Genomic DNA, 21,482 nt, shown 5'->3' with positions numbered 1-21,482 from the left:
AATTTTCAATTATTAAGCTAGTTTTGTGAAGTTCACAGAATGCAGACTCCACGCAAGAACTCTACAGCAATGTCAGGTATGAGAGCATCAACTATTTCATATCTGGCACACACACACACACACACAAAAAAAAAACCAAACGTATTCAGCAACTTGAAAATACCTGCGCGAAATACAGTGAAATAAGTGAACCCATTACACGACGGCATACTGACACTGAGCACCAATACCCATCCAACTACGTCTCAACCTGTTTCAGCAATAGTCGAAACCCGCGGTAACGAAATCCCGAGGGAACGAAATTCTCGCCGCAACGAAATATTTTCGGTTCCCCGGCGAACAGCCATAGGAGTCGATGCATTTGCTATCTCGCAACAACGAAACTTTTTTCTATAGCAATCCCTCATCAACGAAATTTTCTGAAACGACAGTCCGCAAATAATCTACTCATGTAACACTAGTTGTGTCCGGAAACTGCTCAAATGCATTCATTGTGCGCTTAAATTGCATTAACTACCGCCACAGCACACTTGCGTGGCCACCGCCATCATTGTTTACAATAAAAAAAGCCTCGCACCACCTCTCGTGACAGACGACAGCGATGATGATGATGGTGGTCGTTCGCCCGTCGCAACGGGTGACTGTGCAGTGTCCGGGCCAAAAATGCAATTAGCATTTAAATGATACAAATAAAAAAAGACAAGAACCGTAGGCGATCTCGCAGTGAGCACATTTTATTTAATCCTGTGTGCCATTACAGCTTGTGCTAAATGCGGAGCGAAACGCCTGCCTGCGTGGCAGCCAAATCGACATCTACTACACGTGAAGGCTCCGATAACCCGGATGGCGCTTTAGTATCAGTGGGCTTTGTGTACCGCCACACATGGTCGTGTGCTCAGTGTCGTTGGTGCTAGAGTGCGTCAATTGTGTGTCTCTGTGCCAATCAGACCATTTGCTTTGACAGCCTGCTAAGATGCCGCCTCTAGCCAAAAAGAAATTTATGACACTGCAGGATAAGGCTGCAATTATTTCCCGAGCTGAAAAGGGCAGGAAGAAAATGGATATTGCCGAAGAATTCGGAATTGCGTGCAGTTCGATATAGATGATTCTGAAAAACAAGGCCTCCACTCTCGGCGCGCTCGGAAATGGTGTGAGTGCGAAAAACAAAACGGTGAGCGCTGCGGCTTTTCCAGACGTTGACAAGGCGGTGTTTGCATGGTTTTGTGAACAGCGTGCCAACAAAGTGCTGCTGTCTGGCAGAGTTCTTCAGCAGGAAGCGCTGGACTTCGCATGCATTCTCGGGCACGCTGATTTTAAGGCTAGCCCTGGCTGGTTGAGCCGTTTCAAAGCCCGCCACGACATAGTGATTAAAGTCGACCCTTTGACAACGTCGTCGTGGCTGCTGACCAAGAAAGAAGTATTGGACCAGTACGAGCCCTCGGACATTTACAACGCAGATGAGACGGCCTTATTCTACGAGATGCTACCCTCAAAGACCCTGGACTTAAAAGGCCAGAAATGCCGCGGGGAGAAACACAGCAAGCGGCGTGTAACAATCTTATTGTGCACCAACATGGACGGCACAGATAAACGGCCACTGCTTGTAATCGGCAGAAGTAAGAAGCCCCGCTGCTTCAAGGGAAATCGTCGGCTGCCCGTACAGTACACCGTGAACCTGAAGGCATGGATGACCCGGGCCATATTTGGCAGCTGGCTCGAGGCCTTCGATACGGACATGCGGAAGGCAGGCAGATTGGTCTGCCTTTTTTTTTTTTTTGGACACTTGCAGTGCCCTTCATGTCGATGACTTAGAACTGGGAAATGTGCGCTTGGTTTTTTTTCCACCGAACTTCACTTCCGTGCTGCAGCCGCTTGATCAAGGCATCATTCGTAGCGTCAAGTGCGCCTACAAGGAGCGTCTGCTGCTGAACCTCCAGTTGAAGCGTCCCACCGTAGTGGACATGTTCATGGCGCTTGAGATGATGGCCGCCGCAAGGGTTGCGACGTCACCAGCCGTGATAGCTAATTGCTTTAATCATGCCAGCTTCATTGCCACTCGGCAAGCATCATGCGCTGATCCAGTGGCATCGCAACAAGATTCGCCTGAAGGTGCACTAGTTGACAGTGCTGACGGCGCAGTGCCGCCATCGCTGGCCCACGCATGGGATGAACTTTCTGCCGTGACAGATGGTGTTCCGGATGGGCTCAGCATCGATGAGTTCGTTCGTGTGGATGAAGGTGTTGTCCATGAAGAGATGACTGATGAGGTCATCATAAGTAGCGTTTGCCAAGGTGCCGATGACCACCAGACACCAAATCAAGAGAGGACTGCAAACCCGCAAGATGTGTTGAATGCCTTCGATGTAATTCGATCATTTTTCGGTGAGCATGATGACGACGTGGCAATGGACCACTTCTTGCAGTGCGAGTCGAGAGCAGTAAAATTGCTGCAAGGCAAGGCTAGGCAAAGTAAGCTGACGGACGTTTGGCAATATTTTTTTTTTTTTTGCGAACCAATTTCCTTCCCTGTCTTTTCTGCCTTATTCTCGCGCTAACGAAATTCCCGCAAAAGCGAAAATCTTTTGATTTCCCCGGCGATTTCGTTATTGCGGGTTTCGACTGTACTATGCGAAAAGTGTTCAAGTAAAACTTGCAGCACAGGTCCAATAAGAAGTGCGTGCACACTTACGAGATGCATTTTAAATATTTTCATCAGTGCTACTGCTTTTGAAGCACTATCGTCGCAAAATTGTGCACGCAGTGCCTGAACGGGTTAACATGCTCCAAACACACAGTATTTAAGCATTTCTGCGTGTCACCCCCATTGGAATGTGGCCATTATAGCTGTGAAGAAAACTTGACTCCGTGCATGCAAGCAGAATGCCATAGCCAACTACACGCCAAAGTGTACGCTACACACCAACTTATACCAAATGACACTGGGGTAACACAATTGCAAACTTTACTGTCCGTATAGTTCCCATGCTCATCTTGTGCAAAATAATAACAAGATTTATAAATTTATTCTCTCAATACGCTGATGTCAGGATAACCTAGGTAAGGTTTCACTAGATTTGCATTGAGCCCCAAGACAAGCTAATGTCTACATGGCTACTAAGTATGTGGTGGTGCTAAACTGCATCCTTGCATTTCGACACTTAGTGTACTAGCTCAAGTAGTTTTTAGAGCGAGAGCTCTACTACTCCAACAAACCCAGAAAACACCTGGTTCTGTAAATCTGACCTTCAAGCTCAGCCAAAGTAAAACTAGGACACGGCCTGCCACTACTGGCGGCTGCTGCATATGCCGCGCGGGCACCCATATCGTGAAAGCAATCTGCGACGTTTATAAAGTGCACCAAGTGCTAGTAGCTTCGTTTTCAACGCTTAGTTCGTTTTGAAGCAAGACGCAGCATGAAGGTCAATGTTTCGCATGTGCTGTGCTTTCAATGCTTAGTTCGTGTTGAAGCGAGACAAAGCATGAAGATCAATTCACTCGCTGCTGCTGCTGCCGCGTCGAGCAGTGTCTGTGGAGCGACTGCAGATGCGGTAATTGCCGACTCCGCCGAGCAGCGTAAATTGCGTTCAACCACGGCAAATTTCTCGTCAGTACATGACAGAGCAATACACAGAATATATCTGCTTGTGAGATAAGTGAATGTTTATCAACATGAGTTTACACCATATGAGCATATGCACCGTCAATGCGAGCTACGAGATGCTCCCAATTCATGCACTTGCTAGCAATGCCACTGCATCATCGGGTCTCGGAGACAAGCATGCATTGTTTGTCTAATCCATCCGAGGATATTTACAGACTGGAAATATTGACAATAAGAGGCTGACACTACTCGGACAGCTTCGCAGCACCACCACTAGCCCATAAACATAATACGCAAGCTGACATTCAGGATGCCTTACAGCACGTTATATGCCCGAACATGTGCTAATTTACATATGCAGGTTCACGCTATAGAAAAGGCAGTTGCAGGAACGCTTGTTTACAAACAGAATGTTCCCATTAACTCGCAAGTTGACCTCTGCTACATTTACACGACCAGCTACAATCACTGGGTATGCTACAGCAGACACCGAAAAAACACTGCTTTAATTCACACATAACATAGGCCTTATGGCACACGTAGTGCACAAAGCCTTATGGCACACGTAATGCACAACAAACATTACGCCTAGAGGCAAGTCTTCAACCCAATAAAAAACAAGAGGCAAGAAAAACCCTTGCCTTGCTTTTGCCGATCTCAAACTTCTCGTCATTGGGGTAGATCACAGCAGTATTGGGGCGCGACGTCCTGAGGAACACTATGCCCTTGTAGTTGGCTGCCAATTCAACGGCACGCTCGCAGGACACCGCATCACTTGGATAGAAGACAACGCAGCCAGGAATGCTTCGAAACATGGCAAGGTCTTCCAGTGCCATCTGGGATGGCCCATCCTCGCCTGGAAGAAAAAAGAAGTAGCACTTACAGTTGAACTGCTTGCATATGTTTCTGTGTGGAGTGCAGGAAAAAAAAGTAAAGTCAGCCATAAAAGCTTATGGGACACGAGATATGAAAAAAAGCTCAATTTCCACAAAGCTGGGAGAGAGCTTTGAAGTTTCCATCTTGATTTTTCAATGCAAAGTTTCGATGTAGTAGACTAAGACTTATACGGTGATCCATGAAAGGGGCACCGCTACACTTTTCTGAACATTAACATTTGCGATCTGTAGAGAATGCCATCATAAACATGCAAGCTAAATACAGTGAAACCTCATTACTATGACTGCATTAACAAATTTTTCAGAAATATAGCTTATAGTTTCAAGGTAAGAATATTTCAGTACTACAAACTTTCAGAATACTGAACTTTTTAGAATAACGATCATTATTCAATTTCTGCGTCATGTTAACAATGCTTGCAATGCTAAGCCGACCCTAGAGTTTGGTATATGATGATTTGGAAAAAACCACCGGCCTAGATTTGAATAAGTACGGTATTATATGGGGGAAATCAAAAATCCAAATTTTCAAGAGCAAAGTTGCGGGTGTGCCAATTATGTGGGTCCATTAATTAGGCAAGTGTATACGGTATATTTTTTTACAAGTGTGGCGATATTCACACTTTGTGCGCAAACAATGCACAATATGGTACATGGCTTGAACTAACATGGCTGCTTTAGTTTCTATAAACAAAGCACACATGAACCAATTCCATTCGAAGAAGAGGCAGAGAATGGCAGCAGCATAGTTGGGTTATTACCCATTAGAAGAACGAAGCAAGACTTCAACGGCACTACAGATTCGCTGTCAAGCTGATCGATTAATGAGGCTTTACCGCAGAGTAACTCTGGTTAACCTCCCTGCCTTTCTCTTATTTGTATCTCTCTCTACCGAAGAGTGCCGAGAGTGTTTAAAACAATGGCCTTGTCCCTGCAAGTGCCCTGTAGCGACTCCACTCATTGTAAAACTCCTGCTATGTTAAACATTTTGCCTGAAAGGGTGGGTAACACTAGATGCCACTGCTAGATCACCGACTTCACAAGGTATGCAGTCTTTCTGAATCTTGCTTCCAGCAGGCTAGTTGTACAAGTGCAATTTTCAGTCACTAAGGCTGTAGAGTAGAACCTCGTTCATTCGTTTTGGAATAAAAAGCTAGGAAAAACGTATTAACCTAGAATGTGTGCGATCAGAGGCGACTAAAAAAAAATTGACTCAACTGTAGTTAACATCTAAGTATAATGCAAAGCATTGCGTGAATCATTGCAGCACGAGACAACGATCTGGTGGGGGCTCAAGCGGCCCCAGATGCGCACTCTGTCGCTTTTACAGCTACGGTGCGCTTACGCTTGCGCTCCTGGAATTCAGCCTGGGTGCGGACACGCGTCGTGCTAGCGGGACACAAATGACCCGAGACTTACATTGTCATTTTCCTATTGCACACTGTTTTACGAGTGCAATGGAAAATATAAATAAAATCGAGCTGGTAGACACCAGAATGCAATGCCTACAATTGCCTCTAGAGCGATACATGATGCTCCCTTTGTGCCGTCTGCAGCTGGCAATGGTGGCGCGTTTGAGTTATCACCCATTGAAAACATGCAGTATGCTTCCAACGGCACCACAGCTCCCCCCCGCACTGCGAAACATAAGTGAAGATGCTTATCACAGTAGGGTTGGTGGCAATAGCTGTGAATTCAGTGTGCATTGACCTGGAAGGCTTGCCGATACTGGAATGAGAAGCTTAACGAGCACCAGGGTTTAGAAGTGAGACAGGCAGGCGAGTATTGCAGGGAAGATTCTGCTGGGGGTGGCTACTGTCCTCGATTGAGCATGCTTTGTGCCTTTCGTTTACATATGATCTAGCGGCCAGAAAACATCAAACAATCGTAGTTTACCGATCTAAATGTTCGTGTCAAAAGACTATGTTCTCCCGCAAGCGTATGAACCAGTAACCATAAACGCAAGTCCTGCGATCCTTATATTCCCTGGAAAAGTGCCTACCGATAGAGATTCCAGCATGAGAGCCAGCACACTTGATGTTGGCCTGAGAGATGGCGCCCATGCGCAGTTGGTCAAATGCTCGCGTGAAGAAAGCAGCAAAGGTGCTGGCAAAGGGGACCGTCCTCCCCCGACACCCGCAGCCAATGGCCACACCAACCTGGAAACGGGACACAATTATGTGCAATTTCTACACTGCCCCCTCAACAGACATTTTCCTGCTGACTGACGCTAGAGTTCCTGCAAGGCAGTTTGCCAAGAGAAAGGTGCCAGTAACCAATATTTTAATCGGTGGATATGGAAACTCTGTGCATTTTATAAGACGAAAAATGGAACTCTATTGTCGAGAAAATAGCATGCAACAGAGGTGCTGGTACGCATTTTTTTTTTACCAATGACCAGTACCCTTTTAATTTTGTAGGCAAGTGTGCTTTGCTACAATGCACATGTGCCAAAGAAAGAATATACACTCAAACCTCATTATGATGAAGTCAAGCCCATTTGACTCAAAAATACCCTAGTTGTATGTAAGCATGCTTGTGCTTTGTTAGTCTAAAGTGATGAAGCTCTCTGTCGAAACTTTGGCGCCAGGCTGAGGCTCCCCATGTCTCTCCCATTGTTAACCACTTTAACAAGATGTAGAAACTATTGTCGACCCAAGACTTACCAAGTTCTGTTCAGCAATGAAACACTCGATGAACCGATCTGGGTGGGCCTTCTTGAACTTGTCAGCAAACGTCGAGTTCTTGGTGTCGCCATCCATAGCAACAACCCGTTTGTTGCTGGTGCCAAGCTTTGCCAGCGCAGTGCCATAGGCAAGACGGGTTGCAACCTGCATCGAAAAGAAGAGTGGCATGATGCATACAAGAGATTTGAAAACTTTGGGTGGCGGGCATTTCTGCCTGCTTTGGGCTGGAAGGTACCGGGGGCATATCAGCACTATATCACTGAACCATCTACAAAATATTTTAGAGCGCAGCTCTTTGGCGTCCGTTCCTGGGTTTCGCGTCGTCGTCGGCGTTGTCGTCGGCCTCGTAACCAGCTCCACCCCCCTTTCATCCCCCCAGCGCTAGCAGCGACCGACTGATACCGCTGGATGCCGCTGACGCCGCTAGAGAGTCAAGATAACGTGACTGCATAGAACACCGTCGCCGCCATGCAGAAAGAGGAGGAAAGGGTCCCCCCCCCCCTTGTTCTTTAGTGGCGGATAGGGTGCTCTTCAGTTGCCGACGCGCTGGTTATTTCACGTAGGCCCCGGCACGTCGACGAATACGTGACCACCTTCCCACGGCTAGACCTGGTTCTTAGCGCTGCGGAAGCGAGGGTATCATATTGTTTGTGTCTGCATCGGCGGCGTTGTCCCTGAAACCAACTCCGCAGCTGGGGTTGACTCACTATCGGCGTCAGCGGCATCAGTCAGTCACTGCTATCTCTTCCCTCCTCCCTTTATCGTGTTGTCCGCTTGCTGCGCGCGCTTCTGCCCCCATCGTTTGCCGCTGGGTGTACACGCCGCCCCCCTCCCCCCTCTTCCTGCGAGTCTCCGGTTGTCAAAGCGCCGGCTCGAACTTAATTCCTTTCTTCGCTCCTCCTCCAATGCAACCCCTGTGCGGTGGCAATCAGAGAGCCAGATCGGTGGCGGCGGATCTGTATATGTGCACCGCCCGAGCCGAAATTGCCGCTGCCGTTCGCCCTGTGCGGTGGCAATCAGAGAGCCAGATCGGTGGCGGCGGATCTGTATATGTGCACCGCCCGAGCCGAAATTGCCGCTGCCGTTCGCCACTGCGAAATTATCTGCCAGTTCTTTCTGAGCCATGAGCGAGACGACCGATGGAAGTCCTCCGTCTGCTGCTGCTAAACGAGCTGTCCGAGCAGAGGCCCAGCGCCGTCGCCGTCAGAATCCAGAGGTGCGTGCCGCCGAAGCAGAAGCTTACCGTCGCCGCCGTCGAGATGATCCAGGAGTACGCGTCGCCGAAGCAGAGGCTAAGCGCCGCCGCCGAGAAGACCCTGCCGTTCGCGCCGCCGAAGCGGAGGCTCATCGCCGCCGTCGAGAGCAACCAGCAGTAAGCGAGGCTGAAGCAGAAGCTCATCGCCGCCGCCGAGAAGACCCTGCAGTTCGCGCCGCCGAAGCGGAGGCTCATCGCCGCCGTCGAGAGCAACCAGCAGTAATACGTGTGAAAAATAAAAAAAAATTCTGTGATAGCGCATACATGTGTTGCTCGATTTCTTTGCCTCAATCTATCAAAAAGGTGAAACAGCTTATTTGCTGCGCTCAAATTTCGCATTAGGAAGTAACGTAATCGTCGGTAATTTTTTTAAGCTAAGAATTCAAACAGTAATTCACATGCGCTAATTAATGACTAACCAGGATAGTAAGTTTTGTACAGGCAGCACAGTCTAAAAGAAGATTATGGGATTTTACGTGCCAAAACCACGATCTCATTACGAGGCACATCGTAGTGGGTGTCTCCGAAAATTTTGACCGCCTGGGGTTCTTGGATGTGCACCTAAATTTAAGTACACATGGGTGTTTTTGCATCTCACACCCGATCAAGATGCAGCCGGCATGGCCAGGATTACACAGACATCTTCAAAATCTGTCACTTGAAGACGCCTCGTAATCGGCATCAAAGTCCCCTGAATTGGAGTTAATAACAAGCTCTTGAATTTCTGCATCATTCAAAAAATGATGCAAGTTTGTCTATAACTAGTCCTTGTCAAAACACGAGACAGAAGCAACGCCAACAGATAAGATTTGTTGCAATGCAACAAAGGTCGTATATAAAAAAAAAAAAGACAGTGTACATTTTTAGTTTAACCGAACTCTGTAGGTGTTGCAACCAGTGTAAAGGCTTCACATTCATAAATTATCTTGGGAAAGGCAGGGAGTGTGCTCAAAGTGTGGCACAGCTTTAGTAGGGAATGGCCAGGGTTCTGTAGTGGCACTCAAGACAAGTATACTTGGACATAGCATTTAATAAATGAGGTCAACAGTAGGGATGTACAACACTAGATTGAATATTGAACCGAATCAAGAAAAAGAAAATATTGAATGTCAAGAAATGTACCGTGAAGTTCAACACTTACAAATGTTGTGCTAGAAAGCAGTGCTGTATGAACTTGGGAGTCTACTAGCATTGCATAAGTAGCTATAAGTAGCTGAGGTACCTAGGAATTAAAACTAACAGTATGGGCTACTCTTATTAATGGGAACACCAAATTAGTATGCCAGCACTGATTACTCCTCAGTTCTATATGAATGTTTAGCAAATATTTTTTTGATCAGCAGAATATCCGATCGGAATCAAGTGCTTTTTTTCCCTTGAAGCTGAAGCAGTAAAGCTATATAGTACTGAATATTACTAGATTTTCAGTTTAATAGCTTACTAGTTCTTTATGGCAATATTATTGAATAGAAAGTTTCTTCACGGTTTTCCTCCAAAATACAGAACTGTTTTTCCACCTTTATGGACAGGTGGGTTTGGTGGATTATCACCAGCTCATTAAGGTAAATCTGCGTGACAGATGAAAGTGTACACCGCGGATCACGACTCCATGTGTAGCAATAGCTGCTGCAAGGTCTATCACAGCTGCGCCGACTGAAGATTAGGAACTTGTCAAAGGTTCTGGAACCAGGAGCGCAACAACAAATTCACGAAAAGCACATTCATGTACACCAAGGCGTTTACAGTCGCAGCATCTAGGAGGACAGCAGTATCCAAATAACACGACAAGTCCTACTCACCGAGAGTATCTCAGTAGTGAGCCATGCCAGCAACAAACTATCTGCTCACCAATTGCCTCACATGTGCAACTGGCCAACATTAGTTTTACAGCAACATGGAAACCCAACCTCTATGTAATACCCCTAAATAAAACTGAAATGAACAAACTGAAATATAAAAAATAAAGGCAAAAAGCACAATTTCACTTGTCACACCAAATGGCAATGCGGACATCTGACAGTGCTAGAATGGAACCTCCCCCTTTGCTCTGAGCACAAGAGGAAAAGAGGGGTGTCACCTTCTCCCCCATCTTGTAGTTGGGGGGCTCAGAGAGGCGAATGTTGGAGATGTCCACGGCGGGTGCATCTTCCTTCTCGGGCCTCTGGGGTGCCAGCTTCCACGGCCCCTTGCTCACCATCTGCTTCTCCAGTGCCTCGATTGCAGATGCTGCCTTATCACCCAACGGCTTGCCGTGCCAGTTCTCGGCATCCTCAATGCCTGGACAGAGCATTTAGCCATTCATTGCATACTTCCTTAAAATGGCCTGGACGTGCAAATATCCGAGCTTTCGAACATGAGCGGAATACTTATTTCAAACGAATGTACTGAACTCCAGTTTAACTGAAGTAACGCTGCATGTTACCTTGCATATCACAGTTGCCTGTCAGCCATGAAAACGGGCTCGTGGATCTAGTAAACTGGCAGCCGTAAGTGATCCTGGAAATGCGGCAATTTCTTTCCAAAATTCAAAGAATACAAACCCGATGTTAGTAGCTTCACACTCTACAAATTTGCTTGCCTACCATTTTTACGACATCTTGACCATGAGAATGATGAAATCAAGAGTTCCACTTACTGATGTCAGTCTAGGCTTTCTTCAGCAGACGTCCCCAAATTGCTCCAATGTTTAGAGAATAGCAGACCAAATGCAACATAATTTCACATCGGCTAAATTTGATCTAAATTAGTAGTATATAGAGGCAATGTTTGTTTATTAGACCCTGACAGGACCAACAAACTTGGCCAAATTATCCAGTGGGTCAAATTAAATAAGAGGCACAAGATAAAGCCAGAACACACCGCCGACTCATTTGGCAGTACTTGCCCGATTCCAAGACCCCCTGAATCCAACGCGTACCCAATTTTTACGTGTTCGAAGTAGAAACATGAAAATTGCGCTACAGGTCCTAAACTAAGTAAGAATCAAACCCAATAACGCAAGAGAAATGTGGCACACTTCCAATGCTGGCAATTAAGTGTTTCATCTTTAACTTTCACAGAATAGGCATTTACGCTCGTCCACTGTAATAGTGAGCACATTAAACCACTACATGTCCATTGCAAGTTTGATGATGTGCATTGCTGAAAACTCCAGACAATCGCAAATGGTGGCCCTCGCCTAGACTAACCACTTTGGCAGTTCGTCCTGCTATGCAAGCACTTCTCCAGAACACCAGAAACACATGTACGACTTGTCTCTAGCTCAGCATGAAAAATAAGCTTTAGAATGAGCCTTCGTAATCCAAGATTGAAAGTAACGCTTAGTCTGCATTACACTAAGCGAGTAGAGTGTACTAGAACTACTGCAACCTTGGTACATGAGTCGCCATCTTGCAATGGCAATGAAGCTGGCGCCGATGGTAGGCTGTTGAGAATGTTGCAAACACAGCTTTGGTTTTGTATCCGATAGAACCGTGCTGGAAACTGTTAGACCAACATTATTAGAAGAAAAAACAGTGCACTATGATCGGATAAAAGCTGTAATTATTCATTGTAAGCTACCATTCTCGCTTGAAAATCTATGGCAGGCCAAAAATAGACGTTTTCTGCAGGAGATGGCATTTGTTCACTGTATTCACTGTCGTCTAAGCTCCACCTAGACTGGCGCAGTCACTAAAGGGGTTGGCATTGGCTCACCATAGGGTTCAGGTGTGTGCGTGCTGACCAGTGAAGTTCAAATTATCAGGCAAATGCCAATATTAGTATTGTAATTTATTGTTATTAGTTTCAGTGTAATAATGACTATTCAGGTATGTGAACTTCTCACGACCCGTCAGTTCATCTTTCATATGAACGATTTTGCAAGGAGGCCCCTCTACCTACACTATTATTAAACAAGGCTCCTTAAGCGGTCCAGCATTTCATTGCAGTTGGCCTTTAACAGCATCTTCAAAATCATCTAGTAAAGGATAAGCTCAGTGCAAATCCAAACAGACGCTCGAACTTGCTTGGTAAACTCATTGTAGCACAGAGAAAGTTGCATGTTGCGTCAGCCAATCAGGAAGAGGAGGCTGGGTGTACAAAGAAAGAAACAGGGCTCTCCCATTGGCTGCTTTTCACCCTGCTATGAACTCCATATTTGGTCAGCCTCATGCACAACAGGGCCGACCAGAGAAAAACTGGTCAAGACCTGGTACTTCCCAGTGGCTGACCTGACCCAAAATTAGCTGTATGGAGTCGCCGATACAAACAGCTCGCTTTACTGCAAGTTCAGCAACAAACCGAGCTGTCGGCAGGGAGAATAAAAAACCACCTATGCAGCATAACTTGCGTACCTGCAACGCCCTTGCCCTTGTACGTCTTGCAAATGACTGCAGTGGGCTTGTTTTTGACGTTGGCAGCATCCGAGAAGGCCTTGCACAAGGCCTCGACATCGTGGCCGTCAATGAGGTACGTGTTGAAACTGCACAGCAAAGAGGGAATTATTAAACAGTGCTGAACACAAGAGGCAAACTGCCCATTTCTAATTTTGAACCAGTTTTAATGTGTCGTCTTTTCTTATAGCAAAGGTACGAAACATCTGATCAGTGCTGCCTGAACAATACGCCCGACTGATGAAAACACCTTCACGTAAGCATCAACAGATCCCTGAATAGAAAAAGAAACTAGACTGATTATAATACCACTGACATTACACAACTTGCACAAATGTGATGTCATTAGTATGCCCTAATAGCGCAGATCTATCTTGGAGATAAGAGCCAACAAAATGCACATTAAGGCCAAACCACAGCAGCTAAATGTAAAAAATTGGATGAGCAAAACCAAATACCATAGAAACATGGTATACAGTGGACTCTCTAAACAGAACCTCAAGAAACCAGGAAAATTAGTTCCGTTTATCAGGAGTTCTATTTACTGAGAGAAAGCTGAATGCCATTACATGGATACAAAACCAACCAACCATGAGGATGGTGTTCCGTTTCAGCGATTTCCATTTATCAAGGTTCCACTGAACATGCCATTCAGAGTTATTTCCTGTCGCCAACATTCGAGAAATAAAAAATGACCCAACACAGTTACACTTACCATATGATGCGATTCTGGCGAACAACCTTTCAGTACCAATGTTCTGTACATTGCCGAACTGATCGTACAATCCATTTTCCAGCAGCTAGACCCCAATATAAACAAGGTGCGAGGCATGTTCAACCAAGAACAGCAGCCGTCCGCTGCAAGAGTGCAGTGCTTGCACAACCGTGTCACATGAAAACACCCGTGCACATTGTTTCCCAATTTGGTACCAGAACATCTGGTTGCAGGTCGTGGCACACAGCAGTCACAGTTATCGCAGCCAACTCTATCACAAAAAGCATAATTTAACCGACGGCATGAGCAGCGTAGTGCCATAGAAGCATACAGCATGCTTTTATTGGGAAAAACCGAATGGACTGCCATTCCCTGCCATCTTCGAGTGGCACTGCGAGTGTGCATTGCTTGCAGAAATGAAAACAGCCCACAGTCTAAGCATTGACACCCATGCACCATTTACACAGCCAGGAATGGTGCAGGCACAGACAGATCACTCGTGCAACATATATGTTGGTCTGTTCAACAGCTGCGACAATGACATTGAAGAAGCACAAGTCTGTCCACTGAAAAAAAATTATACTCGCGGTCGTTGACCGCAACCCGAAAAGGTGCCTGGACATCGCCGGTGTGCTTGGACGGGCTGTGTCAACAGTAACATGCGCGCTACCAGTTCGGACAGCGACCTTGGGTCAGCCCACCAACATATTCATGGCCATGTGATCTCCTGCAAATTCGAGGCCAACAGCCAGCAGAATATACCTTGACACACAACACCTTTCTGCACAGTAAATGTCGGACATGAGCGAGCATACGTGGGCCCAAATCTGTATTGGACACACGTGCAAGTCAGGCAAGCCAAGAAGGCTGGCAGCATTAGTGCAGCACGCCGAGTGTTGGATGCCATGTGATCGGAGTTTTGGAAATGCAGTCAGAACACCTACAACAGCGGCGTGGTTGAAATGTTGAAGTGAGGAACAACATGGATTGTTCGCTTTGGGACAAGCACACATGCTTCCAGCTCCTGGCGGTACTCATCCCGGCAGCGTTGTGGCAGCGAGTGCCCGTGGATATTGGGTTAACTGTTCATGTGTCTTTAGGCACACTACACCACTGAAGTTAAAGTTACACCTCCAAGTTACGGGTAGAAAGGGGGTTAACCGAGGGGCCCCCTCGGTTAACCGGTGAGGGGCGCACTCATTACGGGTTAAAGGGGTTAACCCCCTTTCTTGTCGTTTATTACATAACGAGGGTGTCGAATCCGGCCACATTGATGCCTTCAGGTAGCATATGTGGGTTTATTGACCAGTTGTCTTCACCCAAAAAGATCACGTTCTCGTGACGCCTGCGGCAAAAAGGACGTTCCACATCCGCCGCCAAGGTCTGAGTGGTGGCACTGGCTAACAATCGCAGGGTTCTACTAGGACACATAAGTACCCAAGAAAGTGGATGGGGAAACAGCGCCACGGTAGCTCAATTGGTAGAGCATCGCACGCGAAATGCGAAGGTTGTGGGTTCGGTTCCCACCTGTGGCAAGTTGTTTTTTCATCCACTTTAATTTCCATTTATCGTTTCATTATTTCATTTATTAAGCACAAGTGATTTCCCCTATGTTGTCCTTGGTGTCAGTGTTTGTTGGCCTTCTTACGATACCACCAAGTTACGCAATACACTAAATTGTCCAACCCTGTTGTTAGCAAGCAGATGACTGAAATTTAGACTGCCCACGGAGCTACTAGCCTTCATTTAATAGTCAAATCCTTCCTGTCTATCAATGCTTCACCTTTCAGACAAAACTGACATTTTCCTGGATAGCACATTTTTCTTTTAATTTTTCTCCAAACGTACGAACACAGTTCTACTGTACTGATATTGTGGTGAGCAGCATACCCAAAGGAATCAAGCCTGGTCTTGTATATTTCCATGTGGTGCTGGAATGCTGTTGGCTCGCTCTGGCCCAGACGGTTGATGTCGAAAATGGCCACCAAGTTATCCAACTTGTAGTGGCCCGCAAAGGACAGGGCTTCCCAGATGGAACCCTCCGCAGACTCGCCATCGCCGATTATGCAGTAAACTCGATAGCTGTGCAAAGGAATAGAAAGTTCACTTAAGAAGAGGCAAAAACAGAAAAAAAAATGAAACTAACTTCTTATGCCAAGGTATTATGAAGCCTGGTAGGTTAATACAGCATAAACAAGTTGGATAGAAAGAACATAAAAGACAAAACCAGCGCAAAACCCGAAAGAAAAAAAGGTGAGTAAGAGCAAAGGACTGCATTTCAGCCACAAGTAAACACTGCACACAAGATTTCAGGTGGCAATCTTTGTATATGCACTGGTTGTACACCAAGTACAGTATACTTGGGGTTGCTACAAGGTTGCCATGATAACATTCCTGCTCCAAGCATCTGGCTGGGAGCATGCTTGTACCGAGAGTGCTACTGGTAGATACTCGGTAACAGGTCTTGTCTGCCTCTCACAGCCGCGGTGGATGCTCCATTAAAAAAGCTGTCTGTGGTTGGACAAAGGGCGCCCAGACACCTCGCAGTTCTCATAGGGCCCCCATTCGAGATGATAAAAATCTAACAAATGGCCAAACACCAGGCCAAAGGGCATCTCTACTCATTAGCAGCACCGGGACTCGAACCCAGTGCCTACCGCATACGAGGTGCGTTAGAAGGACTGCTGCCGGTTCCATTCCGCCAATTTCCCATGAAGTGGGTGCTCTTCCCAAGCATTGAGCTCCCTTGTACCGGCTGAGCATCAGGCCAGGAGTGCAAGTGTACCTATGTTACAGATATGTACCCGGCAGCAGCAGCAGATGCTTGACTAATTTATCGGTGTGGGGACAAGGAATGACTAGAGAGCTTTCAAACCGCTATAGGTGACCCTTTCAAGATGGGAACCTTTTATAAAAAGGTCAACCACTGGGCTGGGAGACACCTCTACCCACTAGAATTAACTGGTGCGTTCCCAGCGGCACTGGGATTCGATCCGGATACCTCTTGCATACCAGGGTGACGCTCGAACATTTCGACATGTTGCACCCACGTTGCAACAGTTGTGAAATGGAGTGTCTGCATTGTATGCAGGAGGTACTTGGATCGAAACCCAGTGCTTCCGGGAACCAACAAGCTTATTCTAATGGTGAAACGTTGGCATGTTCAACCATTTCGTCACTGCTGCAAGCTCGCAGCATGATAAATAAATTGAAGAGTAGTTCCTGGACCGGGAATCATGTAAATCATGGCATCGCAGCATAGTCCACAGCTCACTTTTGTGATCTATGGTCCACCAGGGACACAAACTGGCGTAACTATGGTTCGACCCAAAAAGGGCACAGTCCCACAGTACAGGCCAATTTTTCCCGCTCAAGTATTTCATTGGCCAATTCTGCATGCGCACAATTGCCCAATGAAAACTGTAGTTATACCTTGATATAGTAACGCTGGTGAAATCAACACTTGTATCCAAATTTCATTATATTGAAATTCAACGTTGAATGCAAATAAGCAGTCACTGACAGATCTTTTTTACACTGAAGGAGCCGTAATGTTTTCTGTCAAAAATTCACATTTTGCTGAATTTGAGTCGACAGCGAAAGATTCTGCTTTATGTTTTGTCAACGATATCTTCAAATCGGCCATACGAAAGTGAAGCCTGCAACGCTAATGCATCCATTCCACTGCCGTGGCTGGTAGCGCCATCCGCAATGGAACGACGCCATCATGCAGAGCGCAGCCAGATTCCATATTTAGTTTCTGAAGGCACAACAGATGCTACCGCCCATAAATTGTGGGATGCTATGCAATATACTGCAAGACAAGTAGCAGCGCCGAGTTGCTCATATGCAGGTCGAAAACAGTAATGTATCATACCTGTAGCAATGGAGCAACACCACTGACAACTGATTGCACTTCTCGGAGACCCACTAAGCACAAACGCCTGCCTTTTTTTGAGCTCTGGCTGGCTTGAAAGGCGTTTTGTGTTTAACAAAGACTGATGTGGCTCGCTAAGCAGGCCGGATGTCTGCACCCACAGCACAACTATTTCTACGGTTTCGTCACCTTAATCCTTGAGACCGATCGAAATAATGTAGTCGGCAGCAAGGACCTTTTTGGGTTCAACGAAACACCTCGATTCTATGCCACATATGAGAAACTTGAGCACAGCACGAAGTGGAACAGTTGCTGTGAAGCTAGATAAACCTTTATTTGGATAGCGTTGCCAGCACAAGCAATGGATTCTGGAGTTGCCAATACTCTGGCGGTCACGTCAGGGGATACTTTCGCTTTTGTAAGATATTGCATGACTGGTGGTGGGCATGTTGGCGTCTGGGAAACTGCATCCATGGCATAATGCAAGCATGTTATAGTAGTTCTAGGAACGCTGTCACCCATAGCCAACACATCTGGCTCTAGTTACATGAAATCTCGCTAGTATTCATGGAAGTGATCGCCCGAGATTGCCGCACCAGAAATCTAACCTGCGACATGGTCTTGACCAGCGACGTGCTGCACAGATGAAGTGGGAGACACTAATTAGATGCAATGGTTAGACAGCTAAATTATTCTTTGAACACTCTTTGTGCATCCCTTAGTGGGAGAGTCTTCCATTCTTAAAAATTTCAACCTCAAACTGCTGTGCCCATGATGCCAGTAAGACAGCAATTGAAGATTACTCAAACACTGCAGCCACATTTACACAGGGAATGTTGCTAAATGTCTCCAGGTCTAGTGTCTGCTTAGTTTAAAATTTATTGTATGCATTCTTTATAATGAACAATTAACTAGTCCGGTCAAATATTAAAGATCAATGACACCGAAGAAAGTGGTATAAAGGAAATGTCAAGGTGGTACAGTAAGTCAACCTATCCCATGTTCCAGAAATATAGAATTATCCATTTAGCTTTACTCATTTCCTGTTAAGGTCTCTAACAGGAAGCCTTCTACAGTAGCCGTCTTAGCACTAGTACAGCCTTGGTACCAACACAGATATGTAAACCTAATAATAATATTTGGGGTTTTACGTGCCAAAACCACTTTCTGATTATGAGGCACGCCGTAGTGGAGGACTCCGGCAATTTTTGACCACCTGGGGTTCTTTAACGTGCACCTAAATCTAAGCACACGGGTGTACCGATATGTAAACCTGTCCTGCCAAATGGCGACATACGCACCTGGCTTTGTCAAAGTATTTGCCTGTGTAAGCCATACCAGCGGCACAGCTCAGGCCCTGGCCGAGGGAGCCTGTGGCAACATCCACAAAGTTAAGCCGAGGGGTTGGGTGGCCTTCGAGGTCGTTGTCGATCTTGCGCAGCTTGAGCAGCTCCTTTTCAGGGAACAGACCCGCTTCCGACCAGGCAGCATACAGGATGGGTGCTGCATGACCCTGCAAAGATTGACCAAGGATAGTTCACTATGGATACAGCAAAAAGTGCAAACGTTACATGGAGAACTTGCAATGCAGAGGAACCATACAATAGAAGCAGTCAACATCTGAACCTTCTGAATGCAGCTAGTATCGTTGCCTGTTAAATTAGATTATGGGGTTTTACGTGTCAAAAACCCCAATCTGATTATGAGGCACGCTGTAGTGGAGGAATCCAGAATTTGTACCACCTGGGGTTTTTTAATGTGCACATAAATGTAAGTACCACAAGTGTTTTTGCATTCTGCCCCTATCAAAATGCAGCATCATTGCCTGTACCTTGTCCTAAACGATAGGGCATAGCAGAACAGCAGTTGAGCATATGAACATGGGCAGATGACAGTACACAAATTGTTCCTGTGTTTACACAGCCTTAAGAATGATGGCTAACTCGGAGCCCGATGATTCAGCAAAGAAAGGCTGAACCTGATGTAGTCTGGAATGTTCTGCGTACCAAATATATTGAACAGAATACAAAGGCATAAATCTAAGGACTAATGCATATGCGTGGCTCTGGTATATACAGTACTTAGTGTATAAAACAATGCAAGTACATGTAGTTTGGCATCTTTTATGTTGTGTGCCATAGTGTTAGCAGAATTGCTATCTGCCTTCAAAAAGCAAAGCTGGGAGGGAAAGTGCATAACATGCACATTCTTTACATTATTCTAAGGCACAAACCCTTAACAATGACATGTATTGAAAATAAAGTACCTTGCTTTAGTTTAGACTACTTGGACAGCATGGCAGCATTATACAAGGTGCAACTGCCTTGCCTAGATCCTGCACAATGTATCAAATCTCACCAATACCCAACTGAATGCTACAGCATCAAAAGAAAAAGTTTACATTTAAGGAAGAGTGAGCATGCCATCTACTTTCCTCCTCTGAAATTCCAAGAATACTTAAAGGCGTGTTGCATTAAACAGCACAAGTGCTTGTGCAAGTGCAAGGGAAAGTATACCTTGGAAAGAATGAGGCGGTCACTAGAGGGATGACGAGGGGCATCCAATCGGTAGCGCATAGTCTTGAAGAACAAGACAGACATGATCTCTGCCATGGAGCAGCATGATGTAGGGTGCCTGCACATCACAAAACAGTAGCAATGCATCAGCCACTAGGCAGTTAGTCATGTTGAACTACTGGAATGGGCAGTCCAAATTTTGCATCAATAACCCTTTCAGGTGTCAATTCTGTCCATCTAATATTAGTTTTGCACCACACTTCTTGAGTCTTAAGAATAATAAAAATACAGCAGCAGAATGGATTAAGAATACTGAATTCTTCAAGTTCTGAAGTTCACAGAATGTGGACTCCATGCAAGAACAGGAAATAAATGCATGTAACGACCACAATTCATCCTAAAAGCAGGTCAAATCACCCCTTTTCAATCTTCTGCTATGAAGAGCGCAAGCCTTATGACTATGACGTATGACAAACAAAACAAGTATGAAACCTGACAAAATTGGGCCCCTCTCTTTTCCTTCATAGAGAGAGTTTCATACTCGGCAGGCTTGATACCTTCAGGTAGCATAAGAGGGTCTATCGATCAGCTGCCTGCTCATAAAGTTCACTTACTACACAGTGCCATTGGTCAAAAAGGATGTTCCACATCTTGCACTCCCTGCCAACACTCCCAGGGTTACACATACATAAAGAGCCAAGAACGAATGTTCGAATGGCCTCCACTGTATCACAATTGGTCATTTCAAATTAAATTATGGGGTTTTACGTGCCAAAGCTGCAATCCAATTATGAGGCATGGTGTAGTGGAAGACTCCAGATTAATTTTGACGAACTAGGGGTTCATTAACAGGCACAGAAATCTAGGCACATGCGCGTTTTTGCATTTCGCCCCCATCGAAATGAGGCTGCCGTGGCCAGGATTCGATCCTGCGTCTCCATGCTTAGAGCCACTAAGCAACCATGGCAGGTGTGTATCACAGCTGGTAGTGCAATGCATGCGTAATCGGCTCCCGTCGATGGCAAGCTGCTTTCCCGCCTACTTTTATTTTTTTTAATCATTTCTACTGTTCACCTAAATCTAAACTTCCCCTATGCTTTCCTTAGCTCCCCTATCCATTGGCTTCATATGGGTCTAAATATATGAAGACCTACTTAGAGAAGTTGTTCATACATTAACAAGGAAAGTGTTTTGTGTAACAGTATTTAACAGGCCATCTACAAACAAAACTTTTATAAAAAAAGTCCGACAAAAAAAAAATCATGGGCCATTACACTCTGAAGGTGGATGACCTGCGAAACTGTTTAGCACATGACCCAGAGGTGACAGAATTTTGAAGGACACAAACACACATTCATAAATATACATTTGTGTTGACTATATATGAAATACACATATACAAGTATGGACATAGCCTCTGTATTACGAGAAAGATGAGCCATTGCATTTTTTGCTTAGGAGGGTACGAGCCATTGCTGATAGTTTTTACCGACTGTACAAAAATGCACGGAAGCCTACCCATAAACAGCTTCACTGTAAAAAAAAAGAAATAATGTAGGGGG

At 45.7% G+C, this 21,482-nt stretch overlaps 1 protein-coding gene across 2 annotated transcripts in view; it reads right to left on the bottom strand.

The window, feature by feature from the left end:
- LOC135897034 (transketolase) overlaps positions 1–21,482 on the bottom strand; it is a 42,870-nt gene that overhangs the window by 8,196 nt on the left and 13,192 nt on the right. For both annotated transcript variants that reach the window (XM_065425599.1, XM_065425600.1), the window contains exons 2-9: positions 19,921–20,038; positions 18,706–18,917; positions 15,418–15,609; positions 12,774–12,901; positions 10,517–10,716; positions 7,164–7,328; positions 6,500–6,656; positions 4,243–4,457 (exon numbers count right to left, since the gene is read on the bottom strand). In XM_065425599.1, coding sequence (XP_065281671.1) covers positions 4,243–4,457; positions 6,500–6,656; positions 7,164–7,328; positions 10,517–10,716; positions 12,774–12,901; positions 15,418–15,609; positions 18,706–18,917; positions 19,921–20,038 — 1,387 coding nt within the window. The remainder of the gene's footprint in view (positions 1–4,242; positions 4,458–6,499; positions 6,657–7,163; positions 7,329–10,516; positions 10,717–12,773; positions 12,902–15,417; positions 15,610–18,705; positions 18,918–19,920; positions 20,039–21,482) is intronic.

The sequence above is a fragment of the Dermacentor albipictus genome, chromosome 5 (assembly GCF_038994185.2).
Source record: "Dermacentor albipictus isolate Rhodes 1998 colony chromosome 5, USDA_Dalb.pri_finalv2, whole genome shotgun sequence".
Lineage (NCBI taxonomy): Eukaryota > Metazoa > Arthropoda > Arachnida > Ixodida > Ixodidae > Dermacentor > Dermacentor albipictus.
The sequence above is the reverse complement of the archived record's forward strand: the minus strand, read 5'-3'. Positions and strand labels throughout refer to the sequence as shown.